Source organism: Camelus bactrianus, chromosome 10 (genome assembly GCF_048773025.1).
Source record: "Camelus bactrianus isolate YW-2024 breed Bactrian camel chromosome 10, ASM4877302v1, whole genome shotgun sequence".
Lineage (NCBI taxonomy): Eukaryota > Metazoa > Chordata > Mammalia > Artiodactyla > Camelidae > Camelus > Camelus bactrianus.
The window spans coordinates 68,197,230-68,222,461 of NC_133548.1; the positions used below are offsets into that span (position 1 = coordinate 68,197,230).

The 25,232-nt window shown below is 39.1% G+C and overlaps 1 protein-coding gene across 7 annotated transcripts in view; it reads left to right on the plus strand.

Moving 5' to 3' along the window:
• The window catches only part of ARHGAP42 (Rho GTPase activating protein 42), a 251,314-nt gene that overhangs the window by 127,415 nt on the left and 98,667 nt on the right, over positions 1-25,232 (plus strand). For all 7 annotated transcript variants that reach the window (XR_006721255.2, XM_010973325.3, XM_074372929.1 and 4 more), the window contains one exon: positions 16,433-16,504. Coding sequence is in view for 6 of the 7 variants with exons in the window: in XM_010973325.3 (XP_010971627.2) it covers positions 16,433-16,504 (72 nt within the window). In the remaining variant the exon portion in view is untranslated. The remainder of the gene's footprint in view (positions 1-16,432; positions 16,505-25,232) is intronic.

Below are 25,232 nucleotides of genomic sequence, written 5' to 3' on the forward strand. Positions count from 1 at the left end.
GTGGAGAGAGGGTAGGCAACTAGTTTTTCATCGACCAGGTTCTCACTGGATCATCCATGGCCCTGAAATCCCCACCATTGGATTGTGGGGCTCTGTTACATTTCCCGAGGGCAAATAGCTTTCAGAGTAACAGAAGAAGTTTAGCTCTTGGCAGGAAATAAGATTTACTAGTTGTTAGGAAGCATGGGGAAAGGTCTTGATGAAGGAGGCTAGAGAAGCAATATTGGTGGGCCAACCAGTGTGGTTGGAAATATTGAGGATTCCGGTTCCCTGGGAGCATAGTGAGGGGCTCCAGTGGGAGAGAAGAGGGGATTGTGGTGCGTGGCCTGAAAAAACACGCTGGAATAAGGGTCAAGCAAAGCTTCTGGAAGGGCAGCTGATGAAGAGGCAGACGTTTCTGAAAACGAATTTTCTCCACCTCACAATTTTGACTTAGGCTGGCCCTTATTTTTTCTGCCTTTTGGCCGAAGTGTCCTAAGTGTAACACAGTCGTGTAATTTAGTACCTTGTTGATGTAGATAATATGCTGCCTGGCTGGGAAGCTCAAAGACCACAAGGAGCTGTGTTTTTCATTCCTCATTCTTTCAAGGGTGTTTATAAGCCTAATTGAAGTTTTGGCACAGACTAGCAAGGCATCTTCCAGTGATAAGACAGCAAGCGTTGGTGATTCATCCCCAATAAAAATCGAGGGATCGGGTGGTTTGCCAAGTAGCATTTAGCTTGCCTGTTCTCCCTCCCCTATCCCCAGCCCTTACTCAGGATTTATTTTCAAAATGGTAACTAGAGTAGATAAAGAATCAGAATAAGTTACAGACGATACTCTCATCCATTCACCTTTTAAAAGTAGAAATGAAAATTCAGTGATGTGATTAACCTTGGTTTGCATATATAGTGAAAATCTATAACCTAGCGTGCCTAAGGGGAAGGTGGGCTGCGTTCACTCATGTTAATATCTCCGTTTGTCCCCAAGGAGGCAAGGGCAGGGGGTCCTTAATACTGACATCCATACACTCCCGTTGTTCTCTTCTTCACACCCAGCTGCTTGTGAATGAGTGGACTGTTATTTGAGACTGAAACCAGTATGTGAATGGGAAGATGACATTTGGTTTTCATGAATGCCAAGACCAGCCTTGTTCATCTTACTTCAGTTTGATTTTGGCATCTTCTGTTCCCTAACTTCTGACTCCTTCCCCTACCTGCTCCCCCACTTCTGCTTCCAGCGCGTGGGCTCGGACTGTGAAATGCTTCCTGGCCAGTGCCTCAGACACTGCTGGGGTCTGGAGGAGACAGGGATCAGATACACTCATCGTTTGGAGAGGAGACAGACTGGCGCGGTGTGTGCTGCCGTGCTCTGTGACCTGCTGTGATTGTGTGTGACCACAGCCCTGTGGGGGTTTGAAGAAGGCCCTGGAAACTCACCCTGGGAGGGTGAGGGAAGGCTTACCAAGGACAGGACTCCTGGGCCGAGGTTTAAAGGATGCTTGAGAGATGCTTAGGTAGGGAACGGAGCAAGTGAACAGGGAAGGAGAACTTTGGAAGAGGTCCCAGTGTGATCCAGGGCTTCTAAGTCACACCATGTGATGGAAGAGAAGACCTCCCCTGGGGGAGTGGCCGCAGAAAAGGTTATTAAGGAGCTGGGGGCAGGGTTCTTCATTAAGGATCTTGGGGTAGTGGGCTAAAGAAAGGTCTTCTGTATTGCAGGTTGTGGAGAGATGATAAAAGCTGGGACTTGACATGCTCTTTTTTAAGAGACTATTCTGGCAGTGGTGCAGAAAATTAAATATGAGTGGGTTTCGAAGCGGGTGCTGAAGGATGTGTAAGGTAGATGGTGCTGTAGCCCTAGGGAGAGGCGATGGGATGGCTCCTAAGCCAGTGGGGAGATCGTGGATTGGATGTGGAAGTGGGGAGGCTGCGGGCTAGGAGGATGAGGCAGCTGGCTGAATTTGGTTCCATTCACCGGAAGGAGACGATGGAGAGATTAGAGGAGGCGGGGCCTGTCTTGTGGGTGTGTTTTTGAGGTGCCTGTGGGAATGGGACAGACGCTCAGTTTACAGATAGGGAGCTTAGCAGAAATGTCTGGGCTGGAGACAAGATTTACAAGCCATCACTTCACGTGATATTTGAAGCATGAAACTCCATTAGGTCACTCAGGGATAGGATGTAGTTTTATCTTGAAATGCCAGATAAAGATAAGTTGGTAGAGTCTGTCTTTGCCCCTTTTACTCTGCAAGAGAATTCTTGAGAGCTCATGAAGTCAAAAGGCCACTGAAGATGACCTAGAGATACACCTGGATGCCCTCAGGACCATGTGCTTGGGAAGGATGAGGTGGAAGCTTTAGGGTACTGATTCCACCCGCTTTGTGTCTTTATTTTTAATTTTTATTTTGAGGGGAGATAATTAGGTTTTTTTTTTTTTTCAATGGAGGTACTAGGGATTGAACCGAGGACCTCGTGCATACTAAGCGCACGCTCTACCACTGAACTACACCCTCTTCCCTGTGTCTTAGTGTGCAAAGCTGTTTTTCTTTGGATAGTTGTAACATACAGCCCAGCTTTATTACGTATTCCTGAATTATCTGAAAATGCATATTCTCATCAAATATTTTCAGATTCATTAGTGTTTAGATTAATTAAAATATGCCTTAACTCCGGTCATATACTTGCTAGATTATGCTAGGCAATACTAAAAGCAGAAAGTTCCAAACAGGATTTTATTGTCAGCAGTCAGATTGATGGGGACTGTCTTGTCGTCAGGTTTCTGTCTGGGAACCTGGGTAACGTTGAGATAAGAAGTGGAGTTTACAAAACAGAAACAGATTCCCAGACATAGAAAACAAACTTGTGGTTACCAGTGGGGGAAGGGAGGTGGAGGGATAAATTGGGAGCTTGAGTTTTGCAAATAACAACTACTGTATATAAAATAGATAAACAACAAGGTCCTACTAATCAGCACAGGGAACCATATTCAATATCTTAGAATAACCTGTAATGAAAATGAATATGAAAAGGAATATATATATATGTATGACTGAATCACTCTCCTGCACACCAGAAATTAACACAATGTTGTAAACCAAGTATACTTCAATAAATAAATAAATATAAAACAAACAAACAAAAACCAAAAGAGAAGTAAGGTTTTACTGGCAGCAACATTCTTTTTGCTTAATGTAAACTGGGCATCGGAGGTGTGAACTTTCTTCTCCACTAAATATATAGCATCTCTTAATTTTTTAAGAGGAAGTAAGAAAAGAGAGAAGCAAGAGGTATTTTTCCCCCTTTCCTTGTCATAGGTGTGATTTGGTGTCTCATGACAGAGATCTTTTGCTTTACATTGTATTAGGTTCTGCACATTATCGTGAACGCTCTAGAGTCTGAATGTGTCAGGAAGGAAAGTCATTTCCAAGCTTTATTTTCTGGGAAAGAATCTTAAACTTCCTTATACCTAGTTCTATGAACTGAAAGTAATTCAAGCCATGGCCTGAGGGTAAGCCTAAAAGAGGTCAGATGCTAATAATTTCTTAAATGATTGTGTTTTCTACTGGGACATGCTTTTCACAGATAAGGAAGAGTGTATGGTTTGTTCTGTTTGTCATGTGTTGTAAAGAGAATTTCTCTAGTCCTGATGCATCACTCGTACTTCACATGATATAAGACCTCACAGAAAGGGCTGGATGAGATTCTTTACTTCATTGGGTAAGAAGTTTTTGACAGCTGTACAGTGTGGTAAGCTAGCCCATAGTTCATGACCAGATCTGGCTTTGGAAAAGACCAGGAACGAGAGTTATAACATATGGAACTTATTTGGGAAGTAATTCTTAGCTATGACTAAGAGACTGTGCTCAAATGCCTGGGAAAGTTTAAAAGAAAATGTTTGCAAAATAAATCATATCTCTTGTTTGCTAAATTGTAGGACTTAGATAACTTTGGGTTACTCATGAACTTCTGTAATTCTGTATTAAAGTTCCAAAGGTTTCTCTTTTCATCAGTTTTTCCTGGTTTTATTTTTAACAACACTGATTCAATTTGTTGGTTTATTCAATTAAGGAATTATTTATTTCGAAAGATTGTCTTCTCTTCCCCCAGCCCCCAGAGATCTTTAAAAAATTCACAGTCAAGCCGTCACTACAGGGGTAATTTATAGGAAAGATAGTGTGTGTTTGGGTATTAGCTTCTGGTGCTGTCTTTTCTTAACTGTGAAAGTCCCAATTACAATATTTCCTGTGTTTATTTGTATCAAGGTAATATGTGACATAAACATCTCTGGGTAACAAGTAAGTGTTGCCCAAAGAAAGTGAACTAGGAAAAGGCAGTGCTGTGATGGTTATGTTTCTGAAAGAACACTCCTTTTTTTTTTCATTTCCCACACTTTAATTGGACAGAATTACGTGAGGGTAATGCTCCTATTTTAAGTTAATAATTGCAGTAATCTCTTCCTAATTGTCCCTGTGACTACGACGATTCTTACCTCACCCCTGTGTTATTACAACGTAGCGTTTTGTGAGCCAAGAAAATCATCGCTGTTCAACTTAGCTTGACTTTTTGATCACACACATGAGTATGGTATCAGCACGATAGTGAAACTGTTTGGGGATGCGAAAAAATGTGGATAACGTTTTCCAAAACAGATGTGTCATTGAGAAAATAATGTATCTACATTTCAGGATTTAGAAGTTAGAAAAACAGGAAACTAATAATTCATCACTCGAACTCTATAGCTCTTTCTTTGGTTTTCGTTGTTTTTTTTTTTTTTTTAATGATAGCCTTACGCATATTTCATACAACTTTATTTGGGGGTAAGACTTATTTTTGGCCCTTTATTATCTGAGAGGGGTGTAGGTGGTGTATTTGGTAGCACGGTTAGGAATTCCAGCTCTGGAGTCAGACTGCCTGGGTTCACGGCGTGGCTCCGCCACCCACCAGCTATTTGTGCCCTTGGGTGAATTACTTAGCCTCTTTGGGTCTCAGTTTCCTTAACTGTAAAATGGGAATAATAATAGTACCTTCTTCACGGAGCCGTTGTAAGGACGGAAGGAGAGCCCCCTTGGCCCACGGTAAGTGTTCATGAGCTACTGTCACACGTGTCCTGTGGAAGCCATCTCCCCACTCACCTGATGGGAGTGGCCTGTTTGCTTTTCTCCTCCATCCTTTCGGGCCCTGTTCTGTAACATCTCTGCCCAGATCCCTTTCCTGGTTTCCAGCTAAAATCTAACAGAGCCATGTGATTTTCCTTCCCGGGTTTTCAGCTTATCACAGCAGTGTGGTCAACCTGGAGGAGGGAGGGGTGGGGAGAATTCGGAAGGTGCTTTGCGTCTCTTATTTTTGAGGGGTTGCTGCCCTTTCCATTTTGGCCATTTGTGTGATAAAAGTCTGCCCCTTGCGGCATTTTGACTTGAAGTACTTTTTTTTTTCCTTTTGGCAAAACTAATTTATAAGTAAAGAACCTTGTGTGAATATAAGAAGTCATTGTAAATTGATGGTTGTTTTTTCATGACTGATTTTTTTTTTTTCCTAGAGATAATATTGGTGAGCTGAGCTTCAGATTGGTACCAGTACTATACAGCATATATCGTACATGTTATAGGAATATTTTTCTTATTTTCAAAAATATTTAGTTTCCTTAAGTAGATTGTCATCCTCAGTAGTACTATGAGGAGCAGTATTAGTTACAGTAACTCACTGCAGATACAATTATGCCTCCCCGAAATAACTTTATCAATTTAGCAGCAGTATGTTGAGTTTCCACTGCGGCAAAGCCCTTTGCTAGGCAATGACTATTAAAGAATCAATAAGACATTATCTCTGCCTTTACAGGGCTGGAAATACAGACATATAAATAACCTGCAGCATGAGTATTGCCACTCTTGTTAGCAAGAGATGTTTACAGCCAACATTTTATTATCATTCCTTCAGTGTCCAGGGTCAGCTTCAGAATGCTTCTCAAAAGGGGATCCCTCTTAACACTGTCAGTGGGAATATAAATTGGTGCAGCCACTATGGAGAACAGCATGGAAGTTCCTTAAAAAACTAAAAACAGTTAATATATGATTCAGCAATCCCACTCCTGGGCATACATCTGGAGGGAACTCTAATTGGAAAAGATACATGCACCCCAATGTTCATAGCAGCATTGTTTACAGTGGCCAAGACATGGAAGCAAACCTGAATGTCCATCCACAGATGAATGGATAAAGAAGATGTGAGACACACACACACACACACACACACAATATATATATTATTTAGCCATTAAAAAAAGAAATAATACCATTTGCAACAACATGAATGGACCTAGAGATTATCATACCATGTCAGACAGAAATACAAATATCATATAATATCACTTATATGTGGAATCTAAAAAAATGATATAAATGAGTTTATTTACAAAACAGAAATACACTCACAGTCATAGAAAACAAGCTCATGGTTACCAATGGGGAAACGGGTAGAGAGGGATAAATTAGGAGTTTGGGATTAACAGATACACACTACTATATATAAAATAGATGAACAACAAGGACCTACTTTATAGCACAGGGAACTGTGTTCAATATGTTGTAATGAGCTATAATGGAAAGGAAGATGAAAAAGAATATATGTATGTGTGTATATATATGTAATCTCTGAATCACTTTGCTGTACACCTGAAACTAACACAACATTGCAAATTAACTATACTTCAAAAAACAAAAAAAAAAGAATCCTTCTCAGGCCAGCTCTACAGAAGTCTACTATCACTCGGATAAAACTTGCGAAGCTTAAACCATTGTCACTGTGGAAGCCAGGAAATCCAAAAGCCTTGTTTTGTGTAAAAGTAGGTTTAAGCGTAAAGAAGTACAAATGAATCTAACCTCTTAGGTGCTGAGAAAGGCCTGCTACGTTGGGGATGTTGTAAGCCCACGTATACATGTTTTAAAGAGATGCTTTAATAACTTGATAAAAAGCAATCTTGCATAGTTAGCACACTTTACCATTGTTTTTAGTTTAATGTTGGTGCCGTCCAAATACATGTTTAGCTGTAAGCGGTGATGGGCTGGTCATAGTTCACTGCCAGCACTTGGGTAGGGGTGTGTGTGCATGTGTGTTGACAACCCTGATTTGCAACGCTTGCTGATTTCCGTGGCGTGAAAGGCTGCACTTTAGCTCATTTCAACCCAAGTCACTGAATGCGGGGTGGGAAGAGATGCCACGTAACGGTTCTCTGGAGCCCCCGTGAGCCTGCAGCACACGGCAAGCCCGCAGTCCGTCTTCCTGACCTCCCTCAGTCACGCCTTTGTTTTGGTTAGGTCAGTCTCTGCTTTGTTTATTTGCATCTCTATCCTGTGACATTCCTTCCTTCTCTCCTCCCCTCTCCCCCTCTGCTCCTCTTTCCTTCTAGCTCCTCCCCATTATTGCAAAGCTGTGATAAGAAATTTAAGAAATTGCATATCCACTGGGATATCTTACAACTTTCTTCAGGTTTTAACAGTCTGCCATTACACAAATACTGAGCAATTGTGATTAAAATACATTAACACCCGGCTACTAAAATGTAATTGCTATAAATTAACTGTGACTCCATGCATTTATTTAATGAATTTTCATTTCTTTTCTAAACTGACAAAGGCTGTTAGAAATTTGCCTAAATTCACAAATGAAGAATTTAAAACAGATGAGTAATTCTAATTTCTCTCCCAAAGATATTTTTAGTAGTGAGTGGCAAGAAGGGTAGAGGAAAATTAACAAGAAGAAATAGCATTAAAAGAGGAGGAGGAGATAAAGATCGAATTACATATAAATTACCAATTTGTTAAAGCTCCCTTTCCCTGCCCTCACACAGAAAGCCACTGTGACCCCTCTAAGCTAGGGGATAAAACCTGGGTAAAAAAAAGGCCATAATTGGCTCAACTCAGGATATATTCAGTGTTTCTGATTTTTAAAGTGGAGGGGAGGGAAGGAGTGTATTTCCATCGGCACGAGGACATTGATACGGGACAGCGGTGCTTCAGGAAAGTCTCTGGCCATCTCCCGTAGAGTTAACAAACATGAGGGTGTTACTGGAATGTCATAGCAGTGCCACCCGAGGTACACAGGTTCAGCAGATCCTGGGGTTTCCTGAGAATGTCCCGAGGTAGAGGACTGGCAGAAGTAACTTCACCAGTATCTTTGCACAATGTCCTACCTAGTCAAATGCAGGAGCTGTTATTTAACACATTAACAACTGGGGTTGCAGCATTTCTTATATTATTTGGAAGCCTGTGTTCTCAAAAGGAGATTACACCTCAACACTTCTCCTTGTATGACCTTTGAGGTAATGCAGCCATATATTCTCAAAAAGTGTTTTCCTAAATGCATGCTTTTTGGTCAAAATCAAAAGAAAAGTTTGTTACAATGAATGAACTTACGTGCAGGATGTTTGGAGTCATTGTTTTAAGCTGCTTTTAAGATGTCAATTTTAATTTGACCCTTCACATATCTTGTTATTTATAGCTGAAATAATTTGACCTTTCTTGCTGTTTTTTTTTTAAGCTTCCATTATTATAGTTATAAATGAACAAGTAGTCATCAGGATGGCATAAGTAGACCCAAGTTTGTGAGGAAACAATATGTTATGGTTATGTCTATTGTTTATAAAATTTTTTTTATCCATGGTGCTTAAATGCTTTAAAAATAGTCTTAGCTCAGCCTCCCATTAGAGACTGCTGGGTAAGAAGGAATAAAGCAAAAGTAGTTTAAGAACAACAAAAAAGCCAGGAAAAATAACTTACCTTTCTGGTCCTAATAACTCACTATTCAGAGAATTTCATTTGGTACAACCAGAGTTATGACATTGTTAGATCACAGTGTATGAAATTTTGCAATTTACCCCTCTCTTCCACTGTCTCAAGCTAGATTCTGTGAAAATGGTCAGTTGCTTTCCTGGATGAATACTTTTTTTACTCCCTCATCTTACAAGTGTAAATGGTTTTATTAAAAAATTGTTAACTTTAATTTGAGTTATGTTTGGTGTCAACAGTCATAAGCTGTAGAAGCAGAGAGGATTGCTGGCCTGCTGGCCTTGTAACCACTGTGTTCCATTTTAGAAACCTTGACCTGCAATATGTGCTGTTGAGATTTTACTCTTTTATAAAAAAACTCCAAAGGAAACTTCCTAAGTCATTTTAAAAAGTGATATATGCATTACAGTGGACCTACTCCAAAGAATAAATTTAATAGGAAGCAGGTACGACTTTGTATTAAGAAACTCTTATGATCATGATCCATAAAATATAAAAATTAATCTCTGTACACAGGCAATGATATAAAGGCATATTATCATCTTCATTCTGTAGAAAGGGAAGCAGATGGAGAGAGTTTAAATAACTTGACCAAGACTGCACAGTTGTCAGGGTGTAATTCAAAAATGAAATACAAACCCGTGCACTCTCCTGGAGAGTGTACTTCTGCTTACCTTCTGAAATAAAAGGTGAGATTCATATAGCACCGTTCTCCAAACACTTAAATTTCTTTTCCCAAGTATATTCCTATAAGAGAAGTAATATTACTGGTAAACGTAAAGGTGAAAGTATGATTAAATATAAGAGAGTTAGATCTAAATAGATGAGGTCCAATGAAATAGGATTCATGATGGATCACTGACTTAATGCGTAGAATCAACAGATTCAATATTGAAGTAGTAAGTGACATTCAAGTAGAAATTAAATGGATTGCTGTGGTCCCAGGTAACCTTACCTTTTTTTGTTGGTTTTTTTTTTAAAGATGAAGATGATTTTTCAGCATACTTGGCTGCCATGAAAGAATATAAAGTAAAATGCATTTAGCCTGTGATTTCATATTACGTATTATATGAAGGTCTTATTCATATGTCTGTCTTCCACACCTTCTGTGAGATTTGGCTTTTGAGTTCTAGTTTCGGAGAGCTGTGGGTTGACTGACTTGAGGACTGTCTCTGGTGAGTTGCCGAGAGTTAACTTGACCCGTATCTAGAAGTGAGCCTCAGGCTGTCCCTAGACAACCTGCCGGAGCTTCATCCTGGGAAGCTGTTTTAGAGGGGGTAGCTGGTCAGGGGTTGGAACAAGCAGAGGAGAGAGACTTGCCTGTAGTCCCAGATTAGGACTCTGATCTGATTTTCCCAGCTGCAATACCAGTGGGAAAATAATCCAGTCTTACCTCAGAGACTATGTGTAGGTGTCTTCCACATTGATTGTGTTCAGTCTGCTCGTTATGACGGACCACTTGGTGTGGATTGGCTATCCTAGGCATATCACCAGGAAATTATTTTTGCAATAAGCTACATCATCCATGTTTTGTTTCCGTAAACAGCTTGGGCTGTTGTAGATTTCTCTAACAGTTGCTTTTGATAGCACTGTAGAATATCATTCAATCTTCTCTTCAAAACTTGGAGTCTTTCAGACCTTTGGTGGTTTGAGGCAGAGAGTTACAATCTTACATCCTGGCGGGACACTGTAAACACTGACTAGTGATGAGCTGTAACTGGTACCAACAACACTCGAGTTTAACCAAAACTTGGAAGGGGGAGAAAAAGTAAAAATGTGAGCAGAATTACCTTTCAGATTTGTTTGATTCCATCACTACTCACTTCGTTGGACAAACAAGTTATGGTAAGGTTCTCAGCCGTGAAAAGCGAGCCCTGAAAATTCCTATAGGATAGCACTTAAAAATCCATGGTCTATAGAGAATTATAATTCACATATACTTGGAGGAAAAAAACCCGAACATGTTTGGATAATCATTCTTCTAACCACATAAAAACAGTTCTAGCCATTACTTTTGAGTGATTTATGAGCACTCCCTTGTGGCTGTTTATTAGAACCACTTAAAATAGCAAAAGAAGAGCAACAGGGAGCTAAATTGCCTGGTTTAATGGAACACACCCTCAGTGAAAGCGTGTGGACCCAGTAAGTGCGGTATCGTCACGTGTTAGCCAATATCAGATTTGCTTCTCTGCTGCGGAAAGTAAGTGAAATAACTGGTAATAGTTTTTGAATTTTAAAATGGGCCAATATCTATAAAAAATAAGTTGTTTAAACCCAAGGTTTACAGGTAATGGTTAAGAATTATAAAGTAGTTAATTGTGCCTTAATTACTGAAAGACCTTTTCAATAATTTATATTATCAGTATCTAGGGAGCATTAAAACTGGTTTTGTATTTTTCCTGAAGCCTCTGTGAGGTCATGCAAAGTAACACATCCTGCAGATATTATGGGAGCCTGAATCTCCTAACTCTGTGACATGATCTCTCTGCCCTCCCCTCTCCCCGCCCCTACCAGGGTTACCTTCTGGAAGGAGTTGTATCGAGCCTTTTGCCCAAATCTGGGGAGAAAGAGTTCCATGTGGGCCCGAGCTCCATTTCTCTAGATTCTTTCTCAAACCTTATGAATGTTAAGTCATCAGAGATGCATCCTGGTTCACATTTTTAATTAGGGTTTTCTATCATTTTGTATGTTATTTTCCTTTATTATGCAGTAGTAATAATTTTTTTTTGTGCGTGACCCTTTTTTGGCTATATGCCATTAGAATCAACCCCTGTGTCTAGATGCCCAGGGTTCTCTGCGTGTTGGCTTCAGTTGCATGCCTACCCTTCTGGTGGGAACATGGGGGGGAGGGGAGGACATTGCAGCTGAAAACCTCATCACGTAACGTACCGTTATCCCAAGAAAAACTGGATACGGTAACTCTTTTAAATCCACCAGAAATTTAAATACCTGCCTAACTTCACACTTGCGCTACTGCAGAATTGAAGAATTTCGTCCATGTGGTTGACCGGTGTGAGGGGATGAAAGGCATGTGTTCCCTGTGGGGGTGAACAAAGATGAGGGTCAGAAGCAACTATATGGGGTTGTAAATCCACTTTGTGCCCTTTGAGTATTGGCATTTCCATTTCAGTCTCTTGAATTTAGACCCACATCTTGTGAACAGCAGCCCATCGACTGCACACAGAAGCAGCATCATATTTCAGATGTAAAACCACACATGTATTATTACGGTTTATGAAAAAATTTAGATTCCTGGTTATCTAACCGCTGTAGATGGGTGCTCTGAATGGGTCTCTGTTCTGTGAAATTAACCTGGATTTCCATTTCTACCTTTTGAATAACTACATTTTACATCATCTTAGGAAATTCTAAGGCTGCTTAGGAAACTTCTGAACACAAAGTTGACACTGAGAATTCTGTGAAGAAGCGAACATCTGTTGAAAGCCTGCCATGTGCCAAATCTGTGCTTGCTGTTTTAAAAAGGCATAGATCTTTCCTTTAATTTTTATAGAAACTGTAAGAGGTACAGCGATGAAGACATTGAGTCTTAGCAGTTGGGGCTGCCAAGATTCAAAATGGAACTGGCTCTAACTTTAACACTCACATTCTTAATCCATTCCAGGTGATTTTTCCGTTTCGAACTTCATTACTCATATAAAATCGACTTAAATCTCCATTGTGAAGGGCTTGTTCTTGCATATAAGTAAATACTCAGCAAATCACATCTCTGTTTTATCTCTGTCACCCCATTGGATGTTTTTCTCCCCCTTCGTTTTTATCCATTTGGTACCCCTGGAACTTTGGTTTTATCCTACTCTCATTAGTAGAATAAGAGTAGGGTGAAGAAAGAGGAAAAAAATGAGCAAATCCGAAAACAAAAGGAAAAAATGAAAAGCTACAGAAGAAACAGCTAGGAAGTAATAGTTGCCCCATAGGATGGTTGTTAATGATCGCATTTGGTTTGTTATAGCCTCAGGTTTTGTTTTATTCCCAGGTCGTATTTACATAACAGCCCCAGAAAGGTGGTGGCAGAGATTTAAACTATTGGATATGAATGTGAGTGCCAGTGTCTTAGTAAATGGCTCTCCTACCCACTCTCTTTTCTCATCTTTCCCTTCCCAATAAAAAAGTTTCACTCATACTGATTAGTTCTGTCAATTTGAGGTGAGATACTCTGCTAAAATATTTCTCCGAGTCTTCCCATGGTGTCCAGCATAAAAGGTCCAAAGGGAAATCCATGGTCTTCATTCTTTCTCTGCCAAACATGCTCCTACCTCATTTACCCTAGTTCTTGTTAAATAGCTTTATGTTTTATTTATTATTTAATTATTTTATTTTGGTGGAGGGAGGTAACTAGGTTTATTTATTTTTAGAGGAGGTACTGGGGATTGAACCCAGGACCTCATGCATGCTAAGCAAGAGCTCTATCACTTGAGTTACACCCTCCCCCCATTGACCCTAGTTCTCAATGTGATGCTGAGGAAGAAAACTTAGTGCCATCTTTGATTCCTCTCCTTCTCGGTCCTTTTAAGTTTTCAAAAAAAAAAAAAAAAGAAAGAAAGAAAGAAAAGAAAAGAAAGGAAAAAGAAAAAACCTACCTTTGTAGTTCCCTGCTACCCATCCATCAACACCGCAGGCACCTGACCTAGTTATCACTTCACACTTGCGTTCTTCTTGCAGCCGTTCAGCTGGAGTATCTTGCCTTATCTCTTCATTCTCAAACCATCCTGCATATTACTTCCTAGAGCAAGTTTTTACACTAATCCTTTATTTAGAAGCCAGCAGTGATCCCTTGCTCAGGCTACTTTGCTTAGATTGTGGGTATCCTTTCCTTACTTCTTCCATTAAGTTCCCTACTAATAAGGGACACATTTCTCCAGTTGGATAACGTTATTAGTTAATAACATAGGGCACGTGCTATGTGCCAGAACTGTCCAGCATACTTCATAGTCACTGTAAAATGTTAACCAAAGGCTAACTTGATCAGGGCACCCACAATCAGAATGCACTCTTAACGAACACTTAATAAATGCTTTCTTTTTCTGCAGTGCACTCCCCCTTCCCACATGCCATGCTTAGTTCTGCCCCTCAGCCTTGGTGATCCCTGTTCAGAGGATATTTTTGCTCTTTGGCGTATCCAGTTCACATGCACCATCCAAATACTACCTGGACTCATTTAGTTCTCACGGACCTTCCCTGTTGTCAAAATCCTGATGTATTTATGCGGAGTTGTGTATAGTTTATCATGTAACTGTTCTCAATATAATCAGTTTTGTCTCAGTTTTCCCAAAAATTTTTAGCAGGGCTTTTTGAGCATTAAATACTTGTTGAATCAATTTTTTTCTTCCTCTCTTCTTAAGTAGACATCAACTTTCTGGAAGGTTTAGCCCATGCCTCATTTTTTTTTCCCCTTCCCCACACAGCTCACCATTGTGCTTGGCACATATATAAATACTTAGTGATTGAATATGAGAAAGTCTAGGCCACCTGTCTTTTGTGACTTTCATGGGAAAAATACCTTCTCATAATGTGCACGTAAGATACACTCCAACCAAAAGGGTAATACAGTAGGTTCAGGTATAGAAGTGAATCAAATAGGTAAGTAAATACAGAATGACATGTATTATCTATGTTTATTTGGAGATATTAAAAGCTCTAAATTTTGAGCACTTCCTAGATGTAAGGCACTGAGCTAAATGTTGTACATTCATCATCTTAGTCCGTAGAACCAAGTTGTTGGATAGGTGATGCAGCTGATACACGGACTGGTTAAATACAGCCCATACGCAATGGAACCAGGCTCATTTGAAATACATGCACTTAAGTTCTGTGCTGCATATGCTCTTATTCAACCTCGTTGTTGGAGTTTTCACCACTTAGAAATATCTCTCTGTTCAAGTTCATTAGCTTTAAATACATTAGATCATGCTTGTTTCCAGCATAAAGTAAACATTCAGTAAATGTTAGCCTTTATCGCTGCTCTTTTCTCCAGCTTGCACGAAGGCACTGTCCTTCCCCTTATGCACACTTTAACTTTAAAGGCAGAATCAGCTTTTCGTTAGCTCTGTAAAATCTGGAGAAATTAATGTGTCTGTGGGCATATATATATGTGCCTTCATGAGGGCAAAGAGGATTTAGAGAGTGAGAATTAAAAGTGAACTGCTTTGCTACTGTTTCCAATCCTCTCTCTGTTCTAAGAGTCCTGCTCAGTGTGTCTGGAGGGGTGCCTGTCTGAGCTCACAAATGGGAAGCAGGTGATGGATGTCGGAGGTATCTCCTGCAGCCCTCAGTGTCTCAGGAAGGATTCTGACTATTGATCTACATTGGATGTTTTCACAGAAGAGGATTTTAGGTCCTCTTTTCAAGATGTCGTCTCGGTTTTCTGCAAACTGGTGAAAGACAGAGTCATGGAAGACACTACTGTAGTTTTTATTTTCGCGTGTACTGTTTTTGTGTGTTTAGATTATGGAATTTAAGAAATAAAACTTGACTAGAGAATGACCAGTTTACTGGAAATAAGTGAAAGCAAAACCCCTTTATTGAAACTTTAAAATTTTGATATAATCTCGGAGAAAGAGTGTAAAGAAGAACATAAGGAACACCTATACACCCTTTAACCAATTTTAGAACAGAGTGACTTATTTGAAAAATAGGTTTTTCTCTTCATCTTAGCATTTTCTAATTACATAATAGGATAGAATAAATGATAAATTTTGTTAACTGGGCCTATCCCCCCTACCCCAACTTTACTGAGAGATAATTGACATACAACATTGTGTACGTTTAGTGTACAACGTGTTGATTTGATACATTCATGTATTGCAAAACGGTTACCAGCATGGCACCAGCTAACCTCCATCTTGTAACATCATTACCATTTCTTTCTGTGGTGGGAACATTTAAAATCCTATGTTTAATTTTGATGCTTTCTAATTTTTTTTTTTAAATCAAGATTTTCCTTTTGGCATAACGTTGTATTTAGAGGTGTCTCCGTGCATCCAGTCCCTGCTCCCACACTATCCACCCCACTCTTTTCAAGACTCTTACAGATCTACAGAGCAATTTAAAGATTTATCTGTTTTAAAGCTTAAGTAAATCCCAATGTGAAGTTTTGGGATAAAATATAGTTCACTGAAGTGGAATGAGATACTATTTTAGGGGAGTTGGAAACATGGGAACATTCAGGCAAATCCCAAGTGTAAGGAATCTAATTAAATAGGGGAAGAAAATGAGCCTTATTTTGCAGTTGTAGAATTATAACATTCTAGTGGCAAGATAGAAGAGCTTTTATGTGGCTCAGTTTTAAAATGATGCTTCAACTGACTACATTAAACCAGTGTAATTAAAGATATTTTAAAATTTAATATCTGATGTGCTATTGCTGAGTTAAGTCTTAGAATATGAAATTTAAATATTTAAACTAAGATTCATCATTGTATACTTGTTTCACATGATTCACATTATTGTTGGGCTCAAGTGAAATAATTTGTGAAAGCAACTTAATTATAGAGTAGAAAAAGACTATATGACATGTGAAGTATTTTTATTTCACTTTGAGAAGCACAGGAGAACAAAAGCTGTTTATAAATAAGTTGAATAAAGAAGCCGTCTTTTTTCAATATTATTTGTGTGAAATTATACAGAATGTAATGTACTTGCATTTTTAATTTCAGATTCAAAACGCTAATGATGTACTAATCGCGCCACTCGAGAAATTTCGCAAAGAGCAAATCGGTGCAGCAAAAGTGAGTGTTGCATTTTATTATCCTTTGGATATTCTCCTGGTTATTAAAAATGATGCAGTTTAAGATGTTAACATTTTTGAAGTTAGAATGACCTTTTAAAAAATTCTGTACGTCATTTTGAATTTTGCACAGAGCCTATTACAAAGACTGGAATTCTTTTAGCATAAAAACAATATTCTTCTACTGAACAGAGAAAAAGTCAGCATGTTATGAGTTCCTCACATCTCAACAGTTGTAGGGAATTAACTGTTTTAAAGAGAGTGAAGTTACAATGAAATTATGAAGAACATTCCTAACACATGTATAAAATAAAAATTAGGCACAAAGTTATGTGTGTTGAAAATTAAGGCAATAATCATAAAAGAACTCTTATTATTTTTTGTATTTTTTATTATTAATAAAAATATGTGTTTGTGGGAAGCTTCAGACATGTTTGTCAAGCCTCTACATTAATATTTAATTGATTATGGACCAATTAAAATTTCCATTAACCTAATAATTTCTGAGATTTACTTGCTTCCTCTTTCTTAGATTCACGTTTACCTACCTTCTCAATGTCTTGTAAGGACATAAAATTTTGGATTTCCAAACAGAACTCATCATCTGCCATCCTTGCCCCATCCTTTCTTTGTTTTGGTTTCCTTTTTAATCAATGATAAACTCCTTCCCCGTTGGAGCAATGCTTTTCATCTTCTTGCAGAATTATTTCTGCTCCTTGCCTCCTCCCTTCTGTCTGAAATACTGAAATAGCCTACTGGTTGGTTTCCATGCCTCCATCCTAATCTGTTAACACATTTTTGCCATCTTTGATTGTCATTCTTCAATGATGAGACCTTCAGTGGTTGTCTTTGAGAGAGACAGTTAAATCTCAATAATGAAAACTTTCCACAATGTGGCCATTTGCTACATTTCAGACCTCCCTCAACCCACACAGTTGTCTATTCACCGATTTCTGTATATATCCTGACTCCATCCATGGCTTTGCCCAAACTTTCCCCCTCCCTGGAATATTTCTTACCCTTCACTTGTTGACGTCTCGCTAGCTCTCCATGGCTTATTTCATGTCCCAGCACCAGAAAGAAGCCTTCCTTACATGGTATTTCCTCATATATGTGTTCCCCTTCCAGAATTGATTCTTTTTTCCTCGTAGAATCAAGTAGTTCTCACGTGCTTATTTCCTGTAAAAAAGCTATCACAGTCTGCCTTGAATTAGAGTTTTATGTGCGTTTCTCCACCAATTATGAACAACTATCGAATCAAGGACTAAACCAGAGCCATTTTTGTGTTAATTAACTTGGCAAGCATTTATCAATATCATGGTTGCCCACCTGTGGCAAGTATGGTGTGTTCGATAAGATTAAGGGACACAGTGGTAAACAAGACAGACAAGCTCCTTGCACTTGGCCTTTATTATCTTTTGTGTACTTAACAAATGCACTGAGGATTGTGACACAGAAGTGCAGGGTGCTCCACGAGACTATGATTAATGGAACTGGCCTTGTCCAGAGAACCGGGCAACACTTTCCAGAGGAAGTCTTGGTTAAGCAGAGAACTAAATGATGAGAAAGAAATAGCTAGAAATGAGGATTCGGGGGCGGGAAGGGAGGAACCGTCTTTACATTCTTGAAGAGGGAACAGAGTAGGTGTGAAGAAAGGCGTTGAAAGAGGAAAGAGCGGGCATTTTAGAGGAAAAAGGTTTAATGCGTTTGGGGTATAGAGGACCATGGGCGTGGAGGACGTGCGCTCAGCTTTATTAGTGGTTCATGGCATTTTACACCTTATTCTCTTTTATGCTTATTCACTGATAAGCCAAAGAAAGGTTGTATGTGGAGGAGTGATTATAATCACTGTAGGAATAATCACTGTAGGTGCATGTCGTGCACAGATTGGAGGAGGCAGTGAGGGAAAACCAGTTTGGGTTTTGAGCAACAGGACATTTCAGGGGTGACTCCCAGGGTTCTGGGTTACAAATTTGGGTGTTTTCTGGGGCCACTTACTGAGACAGGCAGCACTTATGTTTGGATGGCAAAGATGGTGAGTTTGACCTTTAGACATAACGAATGAATTCGAGGTTTCTCCAAGACGTCGAAGCGGAGATAGTGAGCTGGCAGTTGTGTGTTCGGATCTGAACTGGAAATATGTTTGGGAATTTTCCTCTAGGGAGTAATTAAAATCATGGGGCTAGATTAGATCCCCCTGGGAAAGAACAAGAGTGAGGAGAGGACCTAGATCCTATATAAGCTGAGAACTCTCAACATTTAATGTTTGGGGAGGGAAAAAACAAGACAGGTAAGGAGTCTGAGGAGGAAGCAGCAGAAGAAGGAAGAAAACACAAGAATGGTATCCCAGAGCAAGGAAGAGCCTTTTCCAGGATAATAATAGCTACTGGTTCTTGACATCTGTACTGTGGGGGCTTTCACTGAGCTCTTACGCCTGTGACCTCATTAAATCCTCACAAGCAACCTGTGAAGTGAGTCCAGATGTTCCACCTGCTTTACAGTGAGGAGAGTGATCAGGTCACCTACGTGCGCCAGGTCGCAGGGCTGGGAAGTCAGACTGGGTCTGAAAGCAAGCCGTTTTTCCTTCAGAGCCTTGAATTACAGTATTTCATTTCATCAGTGATACTTTTATAAAATTGAAGAGCTTTGCGAAGAATTCCTTCTCTGGTACAGGATATTCCAAGTTTTTGCTTCATTTGAAGTAGTAAATTTTACATGTGTATTAGGTTCTTTTTTAATTGAAGTATAGATGATTTACAATGTTGTGTTAGTTTCTGGTGTACAGCATAGGGATTCAGTTATAAATGTGTATATATATATATATATATATATATATTCCTTTTCATATTCTTTTTCATTATAGGTTATTACAAACTATTGAATGTAGTTCCCTATCCTATACAGTAGGTCCTTGTTGTTTATCTATTCTGTATATAAGTAGTTCGTAATCTCAAACTCCTAGTTTATCTCTCCCGTCTTTCTCCTTTGGTAACCGTAAGTTTGTTTTCCATGTCTGTGTATCTGTTTCTGTTTTGTAAATAAGTTCATTTGTATCATTATTTTTCGATTCCACGTATAAGTGATATCATATGATTTGTCTTTCTCTTTCTGACTTACTTCACTTAGTATGATAATTTCTAAGTCCATCCATGTTCCTGCAAATGGCATTATTTCATTCTTTTTTATGGCTGAGTAGTATTTCATTGTATAAATATACTACAACTTCTTTATCCAGTCATCCATCCTTGGACACTTAGGTTGTTTCCATGTCTTAGTTATTGTAAGTGGTGCTGCTGTGAACATTGGGGTGTATGTATCTTTTCCAATTAGTTTTCTCTGGTTATACGCCCAGCAGTGGGATTGCTGAATCATATGGCAACTCTATTTTTAGTTTTTTAAGGAATAGCCATACTGTTTTCCATAGTTACTGCACCAATTTACATTCCCACCAGCAGTCTAGGAGGGTTCCCTTTTCTCCATACCTTCTCCAGCATTTATCGATTGTGGACTTTTTAATGATGGACATGGTTATAGATTCTTATTCAAAGGTTTAGGTTAGCTACAGTCAGAGTATCATGAGCAATTATACCCGTTTTATTTTGTTTTTTAAATATCTCAGTTGCTGGACAGATCATCTGTGAGCACACAACAGTGTAATATACCTTCGTCTACTCATTGGAAGGTTAAACTTGTGGTTGAATTGATTCAAATGAAATCTTGAGCATAAATGTTGTTACACTTGGTGGTGGTAATTCTGTGTATTTTATCTACCCGATGGCTCTTAGTACCGTATTATTTCTAAGTTGCTTAAGTAATCCCTGTTTAGTAAAGTGAAAAAATAGCAGGCCTTCTCTGATGCACGTGTAGGTCAGTTTTCTTCTGGCGTTGTGAAAACATCTTGGTAGGAATACAAACCTTGAAGGAGGAGGGCAATAGCTCAGTGATAGAGCACGTGCTTAGCATGCAGGAGGTCCTGGGTTCAATCCCCGGTACCTCCATTAAAAAAGAAAAAAAATCTTGGAGATGTTGATTTCTGTCACTTTACTTCCTGTTTAATTAGGTACTTTCTTCTTTGGTAAATAAATTTATTCTACTAATGACACTGCCGCCTTCCAGTCCTGACAGTGGAGGTTTCCCACAGTGTGTCCAGGCCAGTGGACCAGCTGTGAGGCAAGAATGCAGTTACGTGTGGAGCCTCCCGCTGCAGCTGGGACGCCCTCAGCTTGGTCCAAGTGGAAAACAGAGTCAGAGGGGCCCTCTCCTCAACGACCTGTTTAACCTACTTAACTGAAGTGGATAAAATCCATGGACCACAAACGTTTCCTTTGTAGTGTGTTTTTATGGAGCTTTGAGACACCTGATACATTGCTGTGGAAGCGAGGCCCTGAGTGAGATACAGTTGTGGGGGAGAAAAAAACAAAACACTGTGCGTCTGCGAGAGGCAGTAGAGAAGATTAATGATGGGGTTGTTGAACGGAAGGACAGAGGAGACGGGTCCTGCATTTGAATAGCTAAGGATTAGAAAAATTATCTGTAAACAGTTGTCAGGAATGTATTTATTTAAAGGTTCTTCATCTGGTGGTGTGTGCAGAATGGGGTTGTGCCACAGGCCTGCCCTGTTCCGTGGGTCAGCGTGTAGAACCGAGTGTTTGGTTTCTTTAATTCATCTCCTGATACACTGCTGCGTTAAATTCTAGAAATGAATGGAAAGTAGGCATTCAAAACGATCCACGCCAACCAGAATTTCCACAGTATGAATAGATCTGGAGCAGCATTATTTTAGAGCAAGGGGAACTGTAACTTGTTTTCACACTTTTTGTGTTAACTGGCAGCTGTATTTCATTGCATTGGAGGTTCCTCCTTGCCCCCAGAGGAATAAGTTGTACGTCCTATCTGTACTTTGCACACTTGTTCCTGCGTGAACTGGCTGACTCCAGAGTGGAGGTAGCACTTCATATCTGAGTTCCTAATCAAAGATACTCACATTAGGGAGAAATATGTGTGTGTAAACATGTATACACGCCATACTGTTACATACTTTCAGAGACAGAACTGGCTTCCAGGAGGCCAGGGGCTGACTTCCCGCGTGTAAACAGACTGAGAAGCTAGTTGGTGGCAGAGTGAGGACTAGAACTCAGTTCCTCAGACGAGCAGTCTTTCGATTCCTCCATGCTGCTCTTTAGAATACTCTTTTGTGAGTTTTTTTTCCTCTGTTTTCAGCACACAAATGATTTGATGTGAAATATCTTAATTATAAAAGTATTTCAAATATGCCTAGACTTGCCCACTTTGAATTAAGCCCGTTGAATACATGTCCCTTGATTTAAAAGTTTCACAGCACACACTAGGCAGTTGGCATTGGCTGCTTTTATTAGACAAAAGAAACTTGAGAAATGTTGCCCATAAACGTTAAAAGGTACATTTTCACTTCTATGGGAAATGTTCTTAAGACTGGTTTTCATTTTCAGTGAGACTTTACTAGAAATCATGTGAACATTCTTCCATGGTTTTAAAACAAAAATAAATAATACAGTATTGATCATGCAAAAATAAAACTTGATTTTCTTTATGTTGATTTCATATTGAAGACTGGAGTAGACCTGGATAACTCTTGTCCCTTTGTCTGTCCATAGTAGAGTTTGGTTCTGACTCTGAACATTTGTTAATTTTGTGGCGAGGCATGTTTCAAAATAATAATTTTAACATGTCATATCTTTGAAAAAAATCTGGGGAGAATTGTTGTGATTAATTCCATTTATAGGCTTAAGGTTTCCTTTATGTGAAAAATGGCTACACATACTTGGTTCTCTCAAATACCCAAATGCTTTAGGGAATCTAGAGGAATTACAGATACTGATTGCACGTTAAAAAGATTTTGCCACTGAACTGAGTTACTCATCTGATGTAATGGGTAATAAATACTTGGGATTTATGATGAGAACAGTCCAAAAGAAAGTGGTTTATAGGGCGGATTTAGGTCACCCTCCACCTTCGTCCTGTTTTCAACAGGTCCTGCAGGGAATGGTCAGGATTGGTTTCTCATGAGCGGCTGATGCCTGCTGAGCCCAGTCTCTCTCAGACAGGTATTCTCTGGCCAGGGCTGTATTTGGGACTGAATTCTCTGGGCGAACTATAAACCATTTGATAGTTTTCTTGAACCTACTTGTAACTCTCTATATCGTACCTTCTGTCAGAATCTATTACATTATATAGAGTTGCAGAATTACTGACTTTGTTATTTGATCACGTTTTTGAACAATAATAGTTCCCCTTTTGTGACAGTTAATCAAGTGCTGCCCGCAGCACATTACGTGTAAACTCATTTAACTCTCACAACCAGCGTATGAGGTAAGTGGACTGCTAACACGCACAGAGAAGTGATGCAAATGGGCTGAGGTCACATAACTAGGAAGGGAGTTAGATTTTAAACAGAAATGAGAGAAAGCCTATAGAGTTCTTTAGTAGCACTACCACGTGTGTAATGCTCAAGAAATGTTAACTAGTTCCTTTTCCTTATTCTTAAAGAAGGAAAATTGCCTGGTTATCTCATTTAGAGAGCAAGGTAATGTCTTATATTCATTTAACAACTAGTTCTGTGGAGTCATACAAACTTGAGATCAAAATCTGGCACTTAATACTTACAGGAAATACTTAGGTAAGATAATGACCTTTTAAAGCCTTGGTCTCACCATCTGAAAAATGGACAGTAACAGAACCATCTTCATAGAATTGATATGAGAAGTATCATTTGACATTTCATATAAATTGCTTAGCATAATTTATTCCATGTAGGTACCAAGGTGTTCATTTCTCTTGTTTTATAATTAATAATAATTACTGCTATTATGTACTTACTGTCAGTGTTGCAGAATACTACCATATTAAAGTATTGCAGTAAAATAAGGTCTTTGTTCATGTAGGTTAGTTTGCCTTATTTTGTTCCCTGGACAGATACAAATCCAAGTTGCTTGTTAAATATTTAGATAGAGTGATTCACGGACGTACCAAGCAAGAGGCGTGAGATGGACATTCCTTATAATTAATAACAGTTTACAGTCTATGCAGCACTGTTACTTACAAAAGTCTTACAAAGCAGGGAGTATCATCATTTTTCGGATGACTGTCTGAGACCCAGAAAGATCAAGTGCATTGCCACCAGCCCAGAGGTGCCCGTGTGCTCTGGCTGGGACTCAGATCCAGCCTCCTGATCCCTAATTCAGTAGTTTGGCACCATACCATTCCTGCCTCCTTCACGGGAATGTAAACCTTTCTTTATTGTTTATTGTGTGTTTTCACCATCTTTTACAGCATTCTTACGAGGTGAGTATCAGCTCTGATTGACCCCGGTGCCACCACTGGAAAAACACACAGATCACATTCCTTGGAGACAGTGAGCCGGTCACAGTCTCTATGCTTGACAGGTGGAACCATTCGGTGTCTCCACATACTTTGAAAATTCTGAGGGTAGCATGTTTTTATGGACGTTTTAGAACTTGCCATTCATTGGAAACGCTGAGCCTCACGTAGAGTTAGAATTTTGGATAGGGTTGTAACCCAAAACCATTTTGCTGAACAATTCAACTTACATATATTACATCTTTTTATGTTACATGTGTATGAGTGTTTATGTACAGATATAGATGATTGTAACTTTAGTAAGTGGCTACTGTTTGCTCAGATAAGAGGAGGATATGCTCTTTTTTCCATTTCAAAATAAGCATTTTATTTTATTTTTTAAAAATACTTTTATTGAAGTGTAGTTGATTTACAATGCTAGTTTCAGATGTACAGCAAAGTAATTCAGTTATAATATACATACATATATATTTTTTCTTTTCAGAATCTTTTCCATATATACTATTCTAAGAAATTGAGTATGGTTCCCTTTGCTATGCAATAGGTCTTTATTGTTTTATCTGTTTTCTATATAGTAATGTGTGTCATTTTAATTAGTTTTAGATACAGGAAAGTTGCAAAGATAGTACAGAGTTTCGTTTCCTCAGTTTCCCGCAGTATCAGCATATTATGTCTCCATGATACATTTGTCAAAACTAAGAAATTAACACCGAAAAATCACTGTTAACTAATATATAGACTTTATTCATATTTCACCACATTTCATTTTGACTCAATACTATTGTTTTCAAACATGAAGGCATCTTGTTATTTTTTTGATACAGTTTTTAAGGGCCGATATTTTGAGGTGGGTGAAGTTCAGCGGACATGTATTCCTACTGTGGGAACATGCTCAGGAGAAAGTTCTGAAATGGGAAATGTATCAATCAGAGCTTCTAGGTTGGAGATCCGGGGACAAAAAGGCTTGGCTGGTAGGGGCTGGGGCCAGCTGTCAGGGGTGAGAAATGGGTATGTGGAGAGAACTAACTGGCGGATGCCAGGGGAGGGAGGTGTAGGGGGTTGGACAAAATAGGAAAGAGAGGTACAAACTTCCAGTTATAAAATAAATAAGTCACGGGGATGTAAAATACAGCGTAGGGAATACACTCAGTAATATCGTCATAACTTCTATGGTCACAGATGGTTCCTAGACTTACGATGAGCCCTTCATAGTGTATATACATGTTGAAGCACTATATTACACATCTGAAACTAATATAATATTGTCTGTCAACTGTACTTTAAGAAAAAGTTGACAGTAAAGGAAAGAAATGAGTATGTGGAATGGTTTTATATTTTACTTAAATTATTCCAGTCTTCTTGCCCCACCCACT